This window comes from Candoia aspera, chromosome 2, assembly GCF_035149785.1.
Source record: "Candoia aspera isolate rCanAsp1 chromosome 2, rCanAsp1.hap2, whole genome shotgun sequence".
Lineage (NCBI taxonomy): Eukaryota > Metazoa > Chordata > Lepidosauria > Squamata > Boidae > Candoia > Candoia aspera.
Window position 1 is genome coordinate 192,247,436 of NC_086154.1, and position 18,969 is coordinate 192,266,404.

The window sequence follows — 18,969 nt, forward strand, 5'->3', positions numbered from 1 at the left end:
CCTCTCTAATTAGGAGGAACATGGCTTCTTTGGTCTACATATAAGTAGATGGTTACAGTCTGAGTATGGGAAGACTTGGGACTGAAAACTGATTAAAGCAATTTCAGAACTTATTGCATGATGATAAGGACAAGAAACTATAATTTTCTGCTACTGTAACATTAGCAAAATGGCATCCTGGCAGAGTTGTTTTGAATGATGAACTCTTGGAATCTTGTAGTGTTGAATTTGCAAAACACTTTACTGATAAAATTATTTGTGTCTATTCTGATTTTTTACTCCATATTGGGGAGTTAACATTTGTAAGGGTAATTAGGACGTCTGGCAAGTATATAACTTATCTGGAGAGATATACTGACCAGCAATGTTTTGATTGCTCTCTAGAAGTTAGATGTATATACAAAGCATATTGCAACTTTAGTAAGCAAAGAGACATCATTTATTTATTTCAAATACTATTACATTTGCAGACTGTTATTTATAAAGGGAAGACAAAATTATTTTTCTATATTACATTAATTCAAAACTGGCCTGCTAAGCAAAGATATGTAAACTGTAATTTTATAAACACAATGAGACATTTATTGTACAAATTGCTCTTTCTTTCCCCAAGAATATCTTGAAAAGAAGTTTAAAAATAGATGCCAAAAATATCCCTCTTTAAATATACATCCCAATTCCTTTCCTAAAGATATCCTTCATTAGAAACACCTGTCTTTTATTAATACCCCCTCCCAAATCCCATGTTAACTGAATCCTAGCCAGAGAGTACTACTAGTAGTACTGTAAGTAGTAAAGGCATAAACAGTGTGAAAAGCCCTGTGCAGAGTGATGACAGCACAGTACTTACAGACCATAACGCTCTTTATTCTTGCATTTGTTTTAGTGAAGGCTGTAGAAAGCTAAAACTGGTGGAAATTATACAAATCATTTGGGGATGAAGATTCCTATCTAGATAGGTAATTTTTAAGTATCAGGAAATTGAGGCAAAGTACTCACTGACTGTAGCTCTTACTCCTGCTATTCAACAGGGCTTCTTTTCCCAAAACCGATGTTGATCAATGCAAATCAGACATTCAAACGTTTAACAAATTAAGCCTAAATTGGAGCCCTAGCATCGAGATATTTCTATGGGTTCCAAATACTTTGGAGAAAAGTTCTCGATATACATTGATTTAATGCATTTAACCACTGGCTAGACATCTGAATAAATAAGAGCACATCTTCAAAAAGATTACATTTGTTTTCTTTGCCCAGCAGTGAATAAGTTTCATCCTCTTCATACCCCAAGAGAAAGTGAACTTGAGACCTTTCCTTCTTTTATAGACCCTTCTGGCACTTCTTTTGGAATGAAGCTTTCAGGAAACTGCGGTAGCCGGGGTCATCCACATACTCATTCTTAAACCTGGAGCTCAATACTCGCTGTCTTTTCTTTTGTCCTTGGATAATATCAGCACCATAGAATGTATCTTCAAACCTCATATCAGAAGCTGTAGACTAAAAACAGATTAAGAATATATTTCACCTATAGAAAGCTCCTACTGACAGAGGTTTTTTTTTTCTCTTGGTGTCAAACAAATCCATTTATCATAAATCCTGCACGCCTCTTAAAGGGTGAAACCTCTCACATTTAATGGCCACAGTCTATCTTCAGTCCACTCTTAGAGATATTCTGGAGTCAATATCATGTGGCATAGCCTAGGTCAGATATTCCAGATTTTTATAGACAAAGGTATTTTTATCTAGAACAACAAATAAGCAGTCTGAAGTGGTAACAATATCTTATCCTAAGATCTTCTGATAAACAGTTCTTGGATCCTTTTTTAGGGTATGTACAAGCGCGCGCACACACACACACTGCAGCTATCATGGTACAGTGCAGTTTCCTCAGCTATCCCTCCAGAGTCAAGCTTAATGATTAATATTAAGATTTCACATGGTCAAGTATGTCACAGTATATATATAAACCATACAAATCATCAATAATAAAACATCCTTTCCTACATTATATATATACATTGTATACCACCACTGTTATATACAATTGCATAAATTATTAAATAAAAACTTCTATTAATTTAAAATAGTATTTGCTATATTTTAGAAATAATACCATGGACCACAGCAGGTATTATTTTCAACTATGTACACGCCTCATATTTTTTTAATGTTTGCATCTAGTTTGAACAAGAGACTTACAAATCCAGATTATATGTTTTATTGTCCTAATAATTATTGTCCTGTTGATGTTTCAGGTTTTTTTCCCCTTATTATTCTAATTAGATAGAATGTACTGTTCTAAGAGACGGATAACTAAATGATGATACGGTGGACTTGATGGAGAATGACCAGAAAGTCCTAATTAAATCTCCTCATTCTCTAGGATGCATAAATATTCTTAATGTAGACTTAGGCAAAAGAGACATCTTCCCTTACCTCCCCCATCCCTTCCATCCCAGCCAAATTGCAGGGAGAAAAGGAAAACTCTTCAGTGGCTGCCCTCTTTTTCTCCTGGAGAAATTACTAACAAAGAAAACCAAGCACCTCTGCATTTGGCACCCTCTGCATTTAAGAACATCCCCCTGCAATCTCTCTCAAGTTTGCTTGTGACACTCCAAGGCCTCATGACCCAGACTGACTCTGAGAACCCCTGCTTTAGTGCTTGACATTATCGGCTACTTTCATATTCTTATATTCTAGAAGTGGGTAGAAGATGTCCACTTTTACCCCAAGAGGTTCCAGTGTTCCAGTTCTTTTCTTCAGTGCTCCATCTCTTCCTTGGCTTCATTCCCAAACATGTCGAATAAGCACTTTAACTGTTCAGCTCTTTCTATTGCTCTGACACTGCCTGTTCCAGTGCTGCTATCACACTGTCTTTCTAGTATCATACCTGCTTCAAATATCACTCTATTTTTGTAAGGTCAATGTTATGCTCCTAATTCCATTCTTCCCATACTCTGTACCAAGCCTTTCCTAATCTTGGCACCTTCCAGACATGTGGGCTTTACTCCCTTAATTCCCAATTAGCATGACCCTTGCTAAGAATTCTGGAAGTTGAGAGTGCCCATATTAAGTAATGGATGGGAAAAGGGCCACCTTACAAATATTAGTGGAGGATGAAAAAGTAATAATGGTGAAAGGACTGGGATGCACAGCTTCATCCATTCAGCCTTAGCAAAGTCAGGAAATAGATTTCTACAGCCGCCTGGCTTCCAAAATTGAACTACGAGAGACTTATTGACTTACTGTCAGAAAATTTACATGAAATTACCAGGGCTAAATGCCAATATTTGTCCATGAGTACTGGAAAACTCCCAGATTTCAGGGAATGTTATATAAATGTAATTGATTTCCCTGAAAAGTCACAGAAATAAAAATTGTTTCAGTTTTGAATAGCAGGAATCAATATATCTTCTGTGCCATCCAACAGCTAAGCATTAAATTATAAACTCCATCACAAGTACTATGTAAAAGAATAGCAGGTAGTCCTTGAGTTATGATGGCAACTGAGACTGGAATTTCTGTTGTTGAATGATGTGATTGTAAAGTGCAATGTCATGTGACCACATCGCTTAGCACTGGCAATCCCTGCAGTCCCCACTGCTGTTATTAAGCGAGCACCTCCTTGAAACTTCCTGCCAGCTTCCAACAACCAAAGTCAGTGGGGAAGCTGGCAGGAAGTTGCAAGTTCCAGGTGGCTTGCAAGCAGGCTGGCAGGCAAGTAAGTGGCTGCTGCTGGGTGGGAGAGGGAGCAAGGAGGTACGTGGATGGTGGGTGAGGCATAGCGCAAGCACGACGGGGTTTGGGGTAGCTGCTGCTAGGTGGGAGAAGGTGTGCGGTACATGGGTGGCCAGGGAGTTGCAGCACAAATGCAGTGAGGCTCAGGAAAGGTGCGCAAGTGGCCAGGGAGGCGTGGCATGAGTGCAGTGAGGCTTGGCAAGGGTGCGTGAGTGGCCAAGGAGGTGCAATGTGAGCGCAGCGAGGCTCAGGGAGGTTGCCTGAGAGTATGGTGCACTGCAAGTGCAGAGGGGCTGAGGGAGGGTGCACAGGTGAGGGAGACTTACCTGAGCAAATTGTGACCTTCCCAGCCAGCTTCTCCACCAACTTTGCTTGTGGGAAGCTGGCAGGAAAGGTCACAAATTGCGATTACGTGACCATCGTAAGTGTAAGCTGGTTGCCAAGTACCAAGATTGTGATCATGTGTCCACAGGGATGCTGGGACACCAGAACTTAGAGGACCAATCATAACCACTACTCGTTCAGCACTATCATAACTTCGAACAGTCGCTGAACAAGAGGTCGTTAACTGAGGACTACCTGTAAGTAGTAATGGATCCTCCTTCCCTCCACGATTTTTTCTAAATAATTCATTTATTTCTCTGTTCAAAAGTTATCTTTCCTATGCTGGCAATATATTGGTTTCCCAGATGTTGAAACATGTAAACTAGAAATATTATCAGTTAATGCAAGAGTAATTCAATTTGATATCTTTCTTTCTGGAATCTGCCTTCATGCTTCCACTGCACGCATGGAGAAAAAGTTTGATTAGAGTCTTTTGTTGCTTTGAAAATATTCTTATATAGGAAATTATCTATTTTTATTACCATGAATGTGCCTATAAGTTATGGTTTTGCCTAAAGTGCTACCAGATACATGTTTGGCCAAAAATGTCACCATATTTTGTTTCTAAAATAATACTTTACCTGCTGTAACACCCCCCCCAAAATACTGCTCTCCAATAGAGATAGAATACAATTCCCATTGAGAAATGGTTGAGAAATCTTTTTTGACAAATATAAACTATCTACAAATTTGATCAATCCATCCACACTATGTTACAGAAAACTGCTTGTAAAAACAGCATATTCACATTCTTTCTACTGTATAGCAAATACATACACATTTTTGTGCACATTCTCATGCCAAATTAATAAAGTGATGCAGAACAAGCTGGCAACAAATTAGTTGGTGGTAAAATGAATTGTTGAGGAAAGCAATCAAGCCAGTATCCCTACCCTTAGCCCTAGTCCAACACACTAGAGGACAGCAACAAGGTTGCAGAAGGTTGGACTATTGTTTTACAACAGGTGTATGTAAGAAAAGAAGGCAGTTTGTAGCTGAGAGCTTAGCTGCAATTAGATAAATTGGTGTTAGCTTTAAGGAGAACAACAACTGTACTTTGACTGGCAAGTTTGTTCCTGATAGAGAAGTGCTAACTTGCTTTTACTATTGTCTGCTTATATATATTTGTAAGTAAAGTAAATACAGTAAGATGCTAAAGCTTAAATGCATGCACAGTCAAGGGAAACTAAACTATGTACTTCTGGAATGTCTCAGGGATTTTGAGGCACATAATTGTATAGTATAAATAAGCAATATAAATTCCACCAATACAGTCTTCTTAAGATTATTTTTCTTCCTGCTTGCCTCAGTGTGATAGGGAAGATATATTTACAAACTGATGTTAATTTTGACATCTACACTCTGGCAGAGATTCAGGCAATGATATATAAGTACTGAATCTTTATAAACATTTCTTAGCATTATAATGTATGTCAAAGCTTGCTTTGTGGAATTTTGTCCAGATCTGTAGCTCTAACCCCTTCTTTGCAAATACTTACAAAACGGGCTCTCACTCTTTTGGGTAATTCTTCATCAAGTGTGTAAAGTTCTTCCCTTTTCGTTGCTGTCTGGGAGCCATCTTCAAATTCTACCTGATAGTAAAATAAACAAATTAATCAAATAATAATTATTAACTATTATCTGCATGAGTTAGCATAGCTAACTAAATATTTCAGTTGCTCATATGTACTGTAAAATCCACATGAGTAAAACAGTCATGTAAAGAAATACTAAAAAAGAAAGGTGAAGACATTAAAATTAAAGGTTTTTTTAAAAAATGCATAAACAATTAAGAAAAAGTGATCACATATTTTATTTTTTCTATATTGTGCCAAAATGGTGAATGATTTTGTAATTCTCATCTAAAAGATTAATTTCAATACCTAAGTAACTTATCTGGGCACATCTTTTCACTTTTTTGGGCAACACTAATGCCACAATAACAAAAGAATTGAAACTGATATAAAAGGAAGCAAAATTTCTATTTTTTTCCCTATCTTTCTACCTTCTTTTCCTATCTCCTGCAGGCCCCCTTCTTAAGAGGCCTTCACTGGAACCCTGTATCTTGGACAGTTATCGTTCAGGCTCCAACCTTCCCTTTGTGGGGAAGGTTGTTGAGAAGGTGGTCGGACACTAGTTTCTGAGGGTCTTGGAGGAAATGAATTATCTGGACCCATTCTAGTTGGGTTTCAGGCCAGGGTATAGTACAGAGACAGCACTGGTTGTGCTTGTGATAACCTGCGGCAGAGTCGGGTGCATCCATCCTCATGCTCCTTATCTTTCAGCAGCTTTTGTTACTGTCAACCACAGTATCCTTCTGAACCAGCTGTGGGAGCTAGGAGTGGGAAATAGTGGGATGCAGTGGTTCACCTCCTTCCTCAGTGTTCAGTCAGTTCTACTCTCTTTTAACATGAAACTGCTGGGTGAGGTCATCCATCAGTTTGGGGTTTAATATCATCAGTAGGTAGATATCAAGAGTAAGGAAGGTAGGACTGATGGAGTTATGCTAGCTCTATTGCCAAGGTGCCTAGGTGCAAAACATATTTTAAGTCCATTACAGATAGGTAATATTCAGATGAGTCCGAGACAAACACCTACTTAATTCACTGAACTATAAGCAGGAGGAGGAGGTACACATAATCAAACATGCAAGATTCTGTTATTATAGCCACTCTCAATAAAAGTGGTTTTAGTCTTCCTGTGGAGTTGATTTCTTGGTCAGAAGTTAAGATTGAAAACAAGTACTTATCAGACTATCAGATCCCAGCAGTAAAAGAAAAGAAGGAGGTTTGGGGCCTCAAGAAGGTGAATCTAGGAGACATGGGGATAAACAAGCAGAATACCTGGAAAAGAAGACATGAACTGAGAGGGACTGGCCAATCACAAGCCAAGGTCAGCATAACAGTTAACCAATCAGAAGTGGCAGTATACCTTAATCTCTTGACCAGTCAGAGGTGAATAGGCAGGACACATCAGAGCCTTGAAAAAGGTAGAAAAGATCCAACTCCAGAAGATTTAGGTCCTTGAAGGAATCTATGTTGCTGAGCCTGGGTTCTGCTCCTCCCACTGCTTTATATGACTCTGATCTCACTAGACCAACCATCTAATTATTGAGCCCCAACAACTAGGTAAAGATGCTAGAGAGCATAAGAACAATGGCTTTATAAAACATTTGAATGGAAAGGTTGCTTAGCCTTTGTCCTGCTTGCTTGCACTTTTTTTGTTTATGAATAAAAGCACAGACATCTCTGAAGGTTGGGAGGGGAGGTTTCCCCCTGTCTTTAGATTGCTAAAGCCAAGCAAGAAGAATGTGCTGAAAACAGGGAACATCTCTGAAACAAGTAGCTGCTAAAAGGGCAAGTTTTAGTGAGAGTGTTTTATCAAAGATAAGACTGTCACTGTAGCACTGTTCTCTAAGCTTATTCAAGGAGTCAGAATCCCAGCCCCTCTGGTACCATGTTCTGCGAATGCTCTCAAGCCTAGAGTAAGGATCTCCTGTGCATCTAAGGAAAAATGTAATTCTGGAAAACTTTCCAAGTGTATAATTTATTTCTGGCCAAAATGAATGAATGAATATGTCCAAGTTGGCATGTCTATCCAGGCTTACAGCCAGAATAATATATAAAGCTGAGTCAATCAGTGGGTAACTAGAAGTTGGGTTAAGAGCAAAACACCCAAGGAGAAGTCTAGTCTGTCAGACCTCCCTAGAAGAGTGGACAGAAAACATGTAAAAAGAGAGCTTCTCTTCAGCACATAACACCTGACCCAAAGGCTAGGACCTCTATTCCAAAAAACATTTGCCCTAAATGTAGAAATTGTGACTGGTAGTAGAGAATTTTCTTAGCATAACATCTTTAAATTCTGAGTAGTGGAACTAGCACTTGACTGCATAAGAAAACATATCTTAGCTGGCTGTACTTTGCACATGGAAGTTTTCCATCACAAATGCCAAAATATACAAACAGTTATGAAGCATATTAAAACAGCTTGGTGCATTTTCCTCTAATTTTCCAAGTGAAAAGCATTGATCTTTCTGTTTTCAAGGTTATGGAAGACTTATGTCAAAAGGAAGACGGAAGACGGTATGAGTGATACTAAAGGAAATGCCAGTTAACAGAATCTGATGGAACATCTTTAAAATAGTCTGTTGAGAAGATGAAAAGCTTTATCATGCTTAGGTTTAGATCTAATCCAGTGTGAACCTCTTTAGCAGAAAATGAAAAAGGGAATGCAGCTAGGTGTAGGGAATGCTAAATTGCTCTGCTGTTGCTGTATTAGTTGTGCCTTCCAAAAGTTCCAAATTACTTTGATACCACTTTTCAATGAACAGACAGGGGCATCTGTACAGCTACAATTATTTTGTACTCCTAACCAAATTTATTTTTTTAAAAAAAAGATCCTATTAAATCCATTACATTTTATAAAAAATTCAGACATGAAAAATTTGTACAGAAACATGTAAACCCTATTTAAATTTAGCTAAAGTATATATGAGAAGGATGATTTAAGTTATATTGACCAGCTCTGCTCCTAACCTCCCCCTAATGTTCATGTATTAGTCAGCAATTTCAGATAGAGCATGGGCATGTAATGCTTGCAGCCAACTTAATTTTTTTATTATTTAGTGTTGCATTTTTTCCCATCTTATATATAACACAGCACACACAGGGGTCTCTCATCCACATATTAACCTGATGAGATACACTGAGCTGAGAAAAAGTAACTGGCCTAAAGTAAACTTGGTAGTCAAATGAGATTGGAACCTGGTGCTCCTTAGCAGAAGCCCAATACACTATCATTGCTATCCTCTAGTAAGATAGATTTTGTCTGTGTGCGTGTGCTTTTGAGTCAGTGTTGACTCCTGGTGACTGTCTAGACTAGTCCTTGCACTTTTCTTGGCAAGATTTTCAAAAGTGGTTTGACATAGCCTTCTTTCCAGGGCTGAGAGAGAGTGACTGGCTCAAGGTCACCCAGCTGTGATTAGAACAGTGTCCCACTTTCTAGCCTGGTACCTTAATCACTACACCATACTGGGTCTCAGGTAATCTACAATATCATTAATTACATTCTCTGATTTCAGAGAAAAGGATTAGGTGGACCTGCTTTTCTGTATTTCTTTCAAACTTATTGGAAGTTATTAGTAAACAACTCAGTTTTAAAAGTAACATTAGCGGACCTCCGGTGGGGACATGGCGGACTGAACAGCTGTGCTCGCGGGCTCCGAGGGCAGAACTGACAGCGCAGCAGTTTTTGGAGGGCTCAGGCAGGTTTTTCCTGAAACCCAGGAGCATTTTTCCAGGACAGGAAATCACTCGGAATTACTCCATTTGTTCTCCAAGACAGTGGCTGGCAGCCAAGATATCATAAACAATGTTCACAATTAACTGGTAAGAGCTGCTGGGAGGCCGGGGCGTCATTATTTCCAAGTCGTGCTGTAGCCTTAAAGGGACATTACGTCCAGCCACCCCATTTCTAAATCACCCAATTTATTATTTTTTTTAAGAATGTGTACCCTAAGAAAGACTTTCTATAGCAAGGAGAAATAGCTCTTTTGGTGTTTATTGTTATTTTTGTGATTCTTTTTTTTTAAAAATTCTTTTTAAGCTTTGGATTTTGCTTTCCATCCAAATATTAAGGAGGGTTGAGACTATGTAATCATCTCCCTGTTACTATTTTTGTACTAAATTTGAAGATTTTAGCATTTTCCTACACGTTGAATCTGCTGTTTTGAACTCTCAGCTTTCTGCTGCTACTTTCCCTGGGGAACTGCCTATTAGTTTACTTTCACTGGTGTAAACACGTTCTGGAAATTCTTCTATTATCTCCCACTTTCACTGGTTAAGTACCTGGGGGTGCCATAATCTACTGCGTGAGACATGGAGGATTTCAATCAGACTTTTTCTGACTTTCATTGAGACATTAAACAGATGCTTTCTGATTCCTGCCAAGCTCCTATGTGGGGTATTCAGGACATTGTGGAAAGAGTGAGGTTTGAAATGTGTCATCTGGCTGGGGATGTCGTGGAGAAATTTGAAGAGCTTAACAGCGATAGAAATGTTTCTTTTAATAGTGAGATTGGGGCTTCTGTTGAAATGCTGGATGAAGATCAGTTGGTTGAGTTGAAGAGACTGGATGGAGGGATTGAGTTTCAAGCTATCAGTGAAATTGACTTTGAAGAGAAGTCGGAGGTTTTGGGCAGAGCAGTTGGGCTGTTCGATATTTTTATGAAAAAAGCTCTGTGTGTATTGTGGAGATATAAAAATGCTTTTGTTTATTTTGAAGTGGGGTAAGGGTTTTAGAGTATTTATTTGGATTGTTTTTAAGGTTTGGTTGACTTCACTTATTTTTAATGATTTGGATTAAGATTATTAAGATATAAAAAAGAAATAATAAATAAATGTTTGGTTTTAGGTTTAACATGATTAAGATTATTATAATTGTTGTATTATTAATTATAATGGTATACAATTTACAAGTTTTTTAGTTTGATCTTTATTATAGGAGAAAGGACTATATAGAATAGTAGTAGGAAGGAAGGAATTAAATAAATGTTAACCTGGGGGGGGAGTTGATTAGGAAGTTTATATATCCTTTCTTTTTATTTTTTTAACATAAGGGGAGGGAGCAATTGTATTTACTGATTTTTATATTGTGCCAATGCAATGATTAATAGAAATAATGTGATTTTGGTTTAATATAGAATAAGGGATTGATTATGGAGATTGTTGTAGTATATCCTTGCTATTAAAAGTTGGAAGTCACCTCTTTCTGTAACCTTTAAAAAAAAATTCTTGTGTTTTCACTCTTTTTTTATTTTTTAAAATTCTTTGTAGTTTTTTGTTTTTCTGTAGTTTTTATCTGAAATCTAATAAAATTCTTATTAAAAAAAAGTTAACATTAGCCATAATGGACAAAACAGAAACAGCTACAGTAATCTGGAGGAAGCCATCTTGCTATATACAGTATTTTCAGCCTTTCCATTAAGGATTCAGTCATGGTGTGCCACTCCAATTACTTGAAAATAAAACTGGAAAATAGTCCCAAATTGTTGAGTTCTAATAGCAAGCAATCATTATTCAGCTGGGTTTAATATAGAGAATGTCAATAGATTATTCCCAATGAGTCCCAATCTGAACTAGGTTTTACTTGCAACTGTAGACCACCAAATTTGTCAGTCACTGTCCATATTAACTGATATCAGCCTCAAGAGATATACACACATTAATAATACAAACCCACTACTGCAATACTGTATCAGTCACATTTGCTCTTTAGCTCTCTCCATTTGACTTTGTTGCATTAGAACATAATTAATTAGTGGTTTAGTTGGAATTTCTGGAAAGCATTTGATTAGGTACACAGAAATTTAGTCACTGTCATAAGCTCACACAAATAAACAAAATGATAATGAGCTAAATTTGGGCTTATATTTTTACTAAAAAATACAACTCTCTACCTTTCTGAAAATCATGGAAGACGTGATTCCAAAAGTTTCTTAAATATATTCTTTTTAACCCTAGAATCTACATGTTTTTGAAAATTTACTTATATGGGCTGCATAGATGTGTAAGAAAAACCTCTTCCTTCGATATTTAACAGTAAAATACTGACTCTATTATGATTTTTATTACACAAATATATTATACCAATACAATTATATTATATTAGTAGCAGTATATATTATACCAGCATTGATTATACTAGCTGGTCTCGGTAGCCTTCTTCCACAAAATCACCAGTACAATTATCGTGAAAAGAAAATAGAGAGAATTGAGTAATCTGGGTCATCCTAAAGAGATTGTTTTCATTATCAGAGCCACAAATATTAAGTAGCTTATGGGGGTGGGGTGGGGAGGTTGTACCCTTTTTCTTCTCCCTTTTTTTTTATTAGTAGTCTAAAAAACAAGCCAAAAGAATATGGGTGCTGTTGTTGTTGTTACTATTAATATTCTGTAAGCCTGTCAAGATGCTTGTCAGAGACTGAAAAATGTTCTATTATAAATGCTTTCAATAAATAATAAACAATAAATGGCCTTGTAGCTACTATTATGCCCGTGATAGCATGAAAGGACAGGAGGACAGGACGGGAAAAGTTCTACAGAGCTGAAACTTCTGGATTGCATTCCAAAAAGTAATAGGTTTTGGATCCAGGATGAGAACTAAAGTTGATTTCATTAAAGTTAAATACAGTTCACAAAATTACTATCCAATCATACATTTATTATACATTACTAGTTTAACTGTGTCAGTGAAAGGGTTAGTATGTTGTAAGAACACGAGAATAGATTTAATTGACCCAGGTTAGGTTTAGTTCAAAACCAATTCAGTTATGGGGTCTGAAAGTAGGACTTTTCTAGGCACTTTGTTTCTACAATTGTGTTGGTTTGCAGCCAAATTCCATTGACACATGGACAAATGGATGAAAAATTAACAGAAACAGGTAGGAGCTAGACAAACCTCCTCTGAATCTGCTTTAGAATTTTGGGTCGAATATCCGAATATTATAAATTAGAATAAATATTTCTGGCTTATTAACGTTGAATATTTTCTGCATGAGGAAGACTATTTTTCTTACCACTGTAAGCAAGGAACTGTGCTACTTTAAACAGAAATGAAGCTAGAAAATTCTTGCCAATGGACAGGAATACATAGAATTGCAAGTTTGGGATAAAATGATAGTATAGCATATTATTTCATAGAATCAGAAAGTTATGGGGTGGGCGGAGCTAAGGATCATCTAGTTCAATCTGTTGTTCAGTGATTGGTTCTAGCCCCATTCCGTAGAGCTACAAAGAACAAGATTGACAGGAATAGTTGCTACTATCAACATAATCCTAAACATATAATGAGCATCTGGAAGTAGTAAATGAAACTTACATTGTACATATATGCAACATTGGTTCCAAGATATTTTGCACCATAAAGTTTTCCATCTGGCCATTTCACTTGAACAACCTCTCCCTCTGCAGGTGGGCCAAGCTTCAGGCAGTCTCTGCTCTATTTAAAAACAAAACAAAACTATGTACAATCAATAAGCAAAAGGGTAACATTTGAAAAACTCAGGAAATAAGAGACTCTTGTTTTTATCATGATAACTTGCACTATTCTCTGAAAAAAAAAATCTACTCCAAACAGCACATGTGAAAGGTCAAAAGAACACCCAGATATTGGTGATTATGTATGAAAATGTAATCTAAGGCACAGATATCATCACAGAAAGCCTATACAGTGTAGGGCATGAGGGAGAGGAATATGGTTACAGAGAATATTTCTCCTTAAAGCTAACCAAATGTACTTGCTCAGAATCTAAGAGAGAAGATAGCACTCAGACCCTTCTACTTTGTGAAATATTTATACTCCCTATTACTTACTTTGTATCGATATCTTTCTCATGATTGTTTTGAAGAGTGTGTAAAAATATTTTTCCTCACAAGAAATTTGCAGACTAGATTAGGATAAAGTGAGCTTTATTTGAAAACTTGTATCTCCTACATTTAGATAAGAGAGGCTCTCTTAATGCTTTGTTTCCTCCCCTACCTTTGATAGAGGAATGAGAGCACATTTTCACATTAAATGTCTCCCATAAACATGAAGGTAGAAGACAAGCAAGAATCAACCAACAGATCTATCTTCATAAATTTCAGAAGCAGATTTTAAATATTTCAAAAATGTTCCAAATCCCTTGATAGCATGTTCAAGATAGTGTAAAATTAGATTTAATATTGCATTATTAGCCAGTACAGGAAATTTCAATACAGTAAAACTATCTCAGTTCCCACAGAAGTAATACAGGTAGTTTGGCTTCTTTAAGATGGCTCTTAAAATAAAGAGATATGCTCAAAACATGTAAAGAGAACAAGTGACTGGGAGGTAGTATTTTACTCAATGCTTAAGCTAAGAATTTTTTCTTCTCCTCAGTACATTTTTATTTCATAATTATTTCAGGAATAACAGGTATAACAAGACCCAATTTTCTGGTTCCATAGCAGCATAGGTTGCAATGTGAATATATTGCATTTTCACATCCTCCATGAACTTGCATTGAAGAAAAATTCCATAATGTCATTGTCAAAGATCACACCCCTGGTTTTCAGTGTCCACCCAGAAGCCTCCATTAATTGAAATTACCTATAATTTCAATAGCTAAAACAAAGCCTTGGTGGGTAGAGAGGGGAGAGGTACTTATCTCTTATCTTGAAACAAAGGGGAAATAATGCTGGGATAAAGAACAAATATAAGAAAATATGAGACATAAACAGTAAAAACACCTTTTACCAAATAGTAATGAACTGTGGTACACAAATAGCTGTGAGTAAGGCTGGTTATGAGTAGTGGCCAATCATACCCAGATAATTTTATCATACCTGATATATTATGGCAAGATTTTCACCACGTATTAGACATTATAAAATCAGCTTCCTCTGCAGCTAGTTACATTTCAGTAAATTCCTTCTGCCTGCTAGGCATATGACAAACTAATGCAAAACACTAAGCAGACTAGCAAACATATTAGGAGACCCCTGATTCAGTGACTATGTATTTTGCATGAAAAAGATCCAGCTGAATTCCTGCCACCTCAAACAAAGCTAGGAAGACTTTTTTCTGAAACTTGGGGTGCTTTTGCTAGTCAATATATAGGTAACATTGAGGTATAAATGATTTAACTGAGAGAAAAGCAGTTTTTTATATTCTGGGAGGGAGGGAGGGAGGGAGGGAGGAAGATATCTGACCCTAGATATTTAATGAAAAAGCAACTTCAATATATAGAAATACAACATAAGATTTCAATATAGTACCCTTGTACTTAAATTGCTATACTGAATTTCATTCATGTAAATTAATAGCAAAGTGAACAGAGTCCATTGGAGTTAGGTGGTTAATAAATTCAAATAAATAAACAAAAATAATAATATAAACAAGAATGAATACATATTCATATTAGAAGGAAATAATAGCCCAGATGTATCTGGGTTGTATTAGATTGTAACTGATGAAAAAAACAGAATCCTTCTCCCATTTAAAAGAAGACCATAATTAATAATTATTGTTTAAAAATATAATTCTATACTTCCAATACAAAGAGAAGATTCATATACCCAAGAGGGCAACAAAACAAGAGTGAACTGAAATATTTCCATTTTAGTGTTGCAGGCTGATGCACAAGTATTGCCCGAAAGTGATCTCAATCTCATTGAGAAAAAATGCCGTTCTTTGCTTTATTGAAACTGCTGGAAAACAGCTTTTGCAGAACAGTGTGTGTTAATGGTTCTTAAAACTTTTGTAATCAGCCAGCATTTGGGGTGAATAGTAAAACATAGTGCCTCTGGTGATAGAGTCAACCAAGATTAAAATCAACATATTTTAAAATATTTAGGCATTAGGGATCCCAGTTATAATGTCACAGCTTTCTGTACTAATAATCTTGCCTGAACATCAGGACCTTGCATTTTGCTAACACCATTGCAAGTTCACCCTGTAAAACTATTTATATCAAGAGGAAGAAAATCAAGTCACATCTTGATGTTAAAACTCTTTTTTTGCACATGATTACGGTGTTCATTTCTATAAATGGCTATGCAATGGGGCTTTGAAGTAGATAAGAAGGTTGATATGTTATTTTGCTAGAGAGCTACCTAGCATTTCTTATTCTTTGGAACTGAGCCACCAACACATACTGTTGATTAATATAGAAATATTGCGTTTTTGTGTATAGGTGTGCATATGCATTTTTGTGTGTATATTGTACGTCAGTGTAAATATATGTATTTATGTGTAGGCGTATGTGTGTGTATTCCAAATGCACAAGCCAACCGTAATTTCTTTTGCATTAGATATAGCTAAGGGAAGATGATGGGAAAAGTTTTACTGTATAGCTTCCCTCAAAAAGAATGAGCAAGTGCACAATCCTTCAGTTTAAAATCCCATTGCTCTAGAGCAGTTCTTTCAGCTCTAATGAGATAACTTCCCAGTAAATGAGGTGTGGACTGCAGACACAGTGCTTAATTTGGCAGTGCATTATGAACCCACAGCTGCTGATTTCCTCTGATGTTCCCTCCTACTGTCAGAATCCTACTGCAGAAACAAGAGATTTCAGAATAGCTTTTTCATTGCAATGCCATAATGAACTCGGTTTGCTTTCCCTCATTGACCTAGGAAGTCTCTATCACTCTTTTTTCCCATAGTGGGTCCCCTCTAACATATGAGTAACTTCTTGATGGGTTGGAGACTGCAACTCCGCTTCTTGATCTGATAGAGGCTGTAGGAGTTTTCCCACAGAGGTATTAATGGCATGAAAAAAGTGGGGGCCAAGGCCTTTTAAAATGGATTTGGTGGAAGGAGTTTAAGTACAAGTGGGATTATATCTCCTAAAGGCCTATTACCTCCATTTACATCCTTAGTTTGCCAATTTGTTCCAAATATTGCACAGTCACAATTTGACTATCATGCAGTTGAATTCTGAGTTAATCTGGGGGAGCAAAAATGAAGTTCTGGGGGGGGGGGAAAGTGCTCAGAACTTCAATCATGTGATGCCCATTTCTGCATTATGGGCTTCTGATGGATAGAAGGGGACAGAAGCATTTTTTGTTTTTCATTTTATTCCTGATTATCTCTACTGCTCATAGTTGAGCAATCCATCAAGATCTCTGAATCATTATAGTTAAAAGGAAGCTCCATTTCAGAAGGAGAATATCAGATACTAGGGACAACTGACAATACATTGCTATTCAATTCTTTGTGAGCTTCCAAAGGCATCTGGCTGGCTCCTGTTGAAAACAAAATGCTGGACAAGACAGACATTTAGTTTGATGGATCAAGGCAGTTATAGAATTATTTTTGTCCCATTATGGACACTGGAGTTTTTCACTGTTATATTGTAAGAAACATTTCTGAAGTCCAGCAAAATGCCTACATTTTCCATGCCCTATAAGAAAGTAGATAAAAACCTGTGAAGCAAAGTAGGGTTTTTAAGCACCCTTTTATTGTTTTGCAAAAACTTTGGTTTTGCTTTCTTAGTTTTGGGTCTTGCTCAGCTGATATATCCTTGATAGAAAACTCTTCCCATCCACCCCACAACTTTCACAAAATTTATAAGGTATGCTGAATTCTAATTCCAAAGACCAATTCTTCCTGAATGGTAAAAACTATGTGGGAACTAAACTGACCTCTTGAATATACTTTCAGACATACTTTGAATACTAACAGTATACTTGCCAGAAAGGAAAATCTCCAAACTATTCAAAAGTCACAACACAGAAACATGTGAATTCACTATACACCACACATCTTAACAGGCACACTGTCTGATCCCCCCGATCAAAGGTTTTACAAAACCCCTTATCGGAGCATCTACCATCATTTCCTTCTCCAAGGAATGGACTCCGTGTCGCCAGATGGAGATGGGAGGGGGTGTGAAGTTGGAGTGTGAAGTGGTTTATTATGGCTATGGTGGACATCAAGGACATGGGGTTGAGATATGCCAGGAATACCATCTGGATGGGAGGGGGGTGACATGGTTTCATGGGAAAGGGGTCTAACTAAGGGAATGTAGTTTTTTAAGTTAGGTTTGAGCAGGAACTCTTTATTTGCAGCTTGCCTTCTGTACCGTTCATTGCACTTCATTAAAACAGTTAAAGGAATCCCAGCCTCCTGACTGTGATTGTGTGAATGCTCGAATGATCAGGTGCTGACACACACAATTGTCTTTGCTCAATGATTCCATCGTGCTTTTTGATATAGAAAATGTAATAATGTAAATAACTGTTAACCAATTTATCTCAATGAGTACTAGCTTTCATAACAGATATTATCTGCTGATTGTTTCAGCAAGGACTATGCCAGTAATAGGTCAGTGGGTTTGCAGCACAAATAGGTTACTGCCACATAGTTAGCATTTACTGTTTAAAATCTAAGGGGACAGAAGGGTTCCAGCAGGAGAGCAGTAATGGTGAATGAACTGGAATTCTCTGAAATAGGAAAAATATTTCTCTGAACTAAGGGTTCTAACAATAATTCATCATGTTTGCCCTTCAAAATGAGAACTCTCAAATTAGTTAATAATCAGGACACACCAATGCATCCTTAAAAAGCTGTATGACTTCAACAGAAGTAAAAAAAAACATGCTGAGTGACAAAACCATTATTAAATCAGGGGTTCTCAAACTTTGCAGCGCCACGAACCATTAAAAGTTCAAATAGGACTGACTTGTCTCACCATCTTGGCAGCAAAAATTCAGAAGTCTGTTCTAAATAGTACAATTTAATTAATCTTGAACTGAAAATCTTGAAAAATGCAGTGATTTGGGAAAGTAAGACTAACCCAAAAAATCTTTCATATAAAGAATTCCCTTTGAAGTAGATGGCATTTCTGGATAAAAAAGGCTAAAAAACCTGGTCCTATGTGCTATCCTCAGAGTACTGAAGACATAGAGAAAAGTAGCTTGATATCCCTCTTGAGTGTAGACAGTGAAATTATGAGAGATTAGAGAGAACTTTTTTCTTTCTTTAACCTTTTCCCCACTTTTAACATTGTTAAGATGGTACATAGTTAAATAATTAAATACTGTAAGAGGCATCAGCTATAATCCTATACTCGCTGGCCAAGCTTCTACTTAGTACTGGGTTGGTGTAATACAATTTTATTTCCAAAGTCTTACTGAACTAAACAGGCATAGTTCATTAGTAAGATGTGATTATAGCTTATCAACTTCTATTAGAAAGGAAACCATAAAAGTTAAATTTTTCATTAGGTATTAAGTTCCAGTATTTTCTGTACAATTAGAGCAGCTAAGTCAAAGACTTGCATTTTTCCCACTCTGTCCAAAAATACTGGAGTGTGATTCTCTCAGG

General features: G+C 36.8%; 1 protein-coding gene across 2 annotated transcripts in view; it reads right to left on the reverse strand.

Annotated features, from left to right (window-relative positions):
* Window positions 1-422: 422 nt before the first annotated feature.
* KDM4C (lysine demethylase 4C) overlaps window positions 423-18,969 on the reverse strand; it is a 239,934-nt gene continuing 221,387 nt past the window's right edge. For both annotated transcript variants that reach the window (XM_063295063.1, XM_063295064.1), the window contains 3 exons: window positions 13,000-13,119; window positions 5,622-5,714; window positions 423-1,497 (listed from right to left, as the gene is read on the reverse strand). In XM_063295063.1, the coding sequence (XP_063151133.1) occupies window positions 1,321-1,497; window positions 5,622-5,714; window positions 13,000-13,119 (390 nt within the window). In that variant the 3' untranslated portion in view covers window positions 423-1,320. The remainder of the gene's footprint in view (window positions 1,498-5,621; window positions 5,715-12,999; window positions 13,120-18,969) is intronic.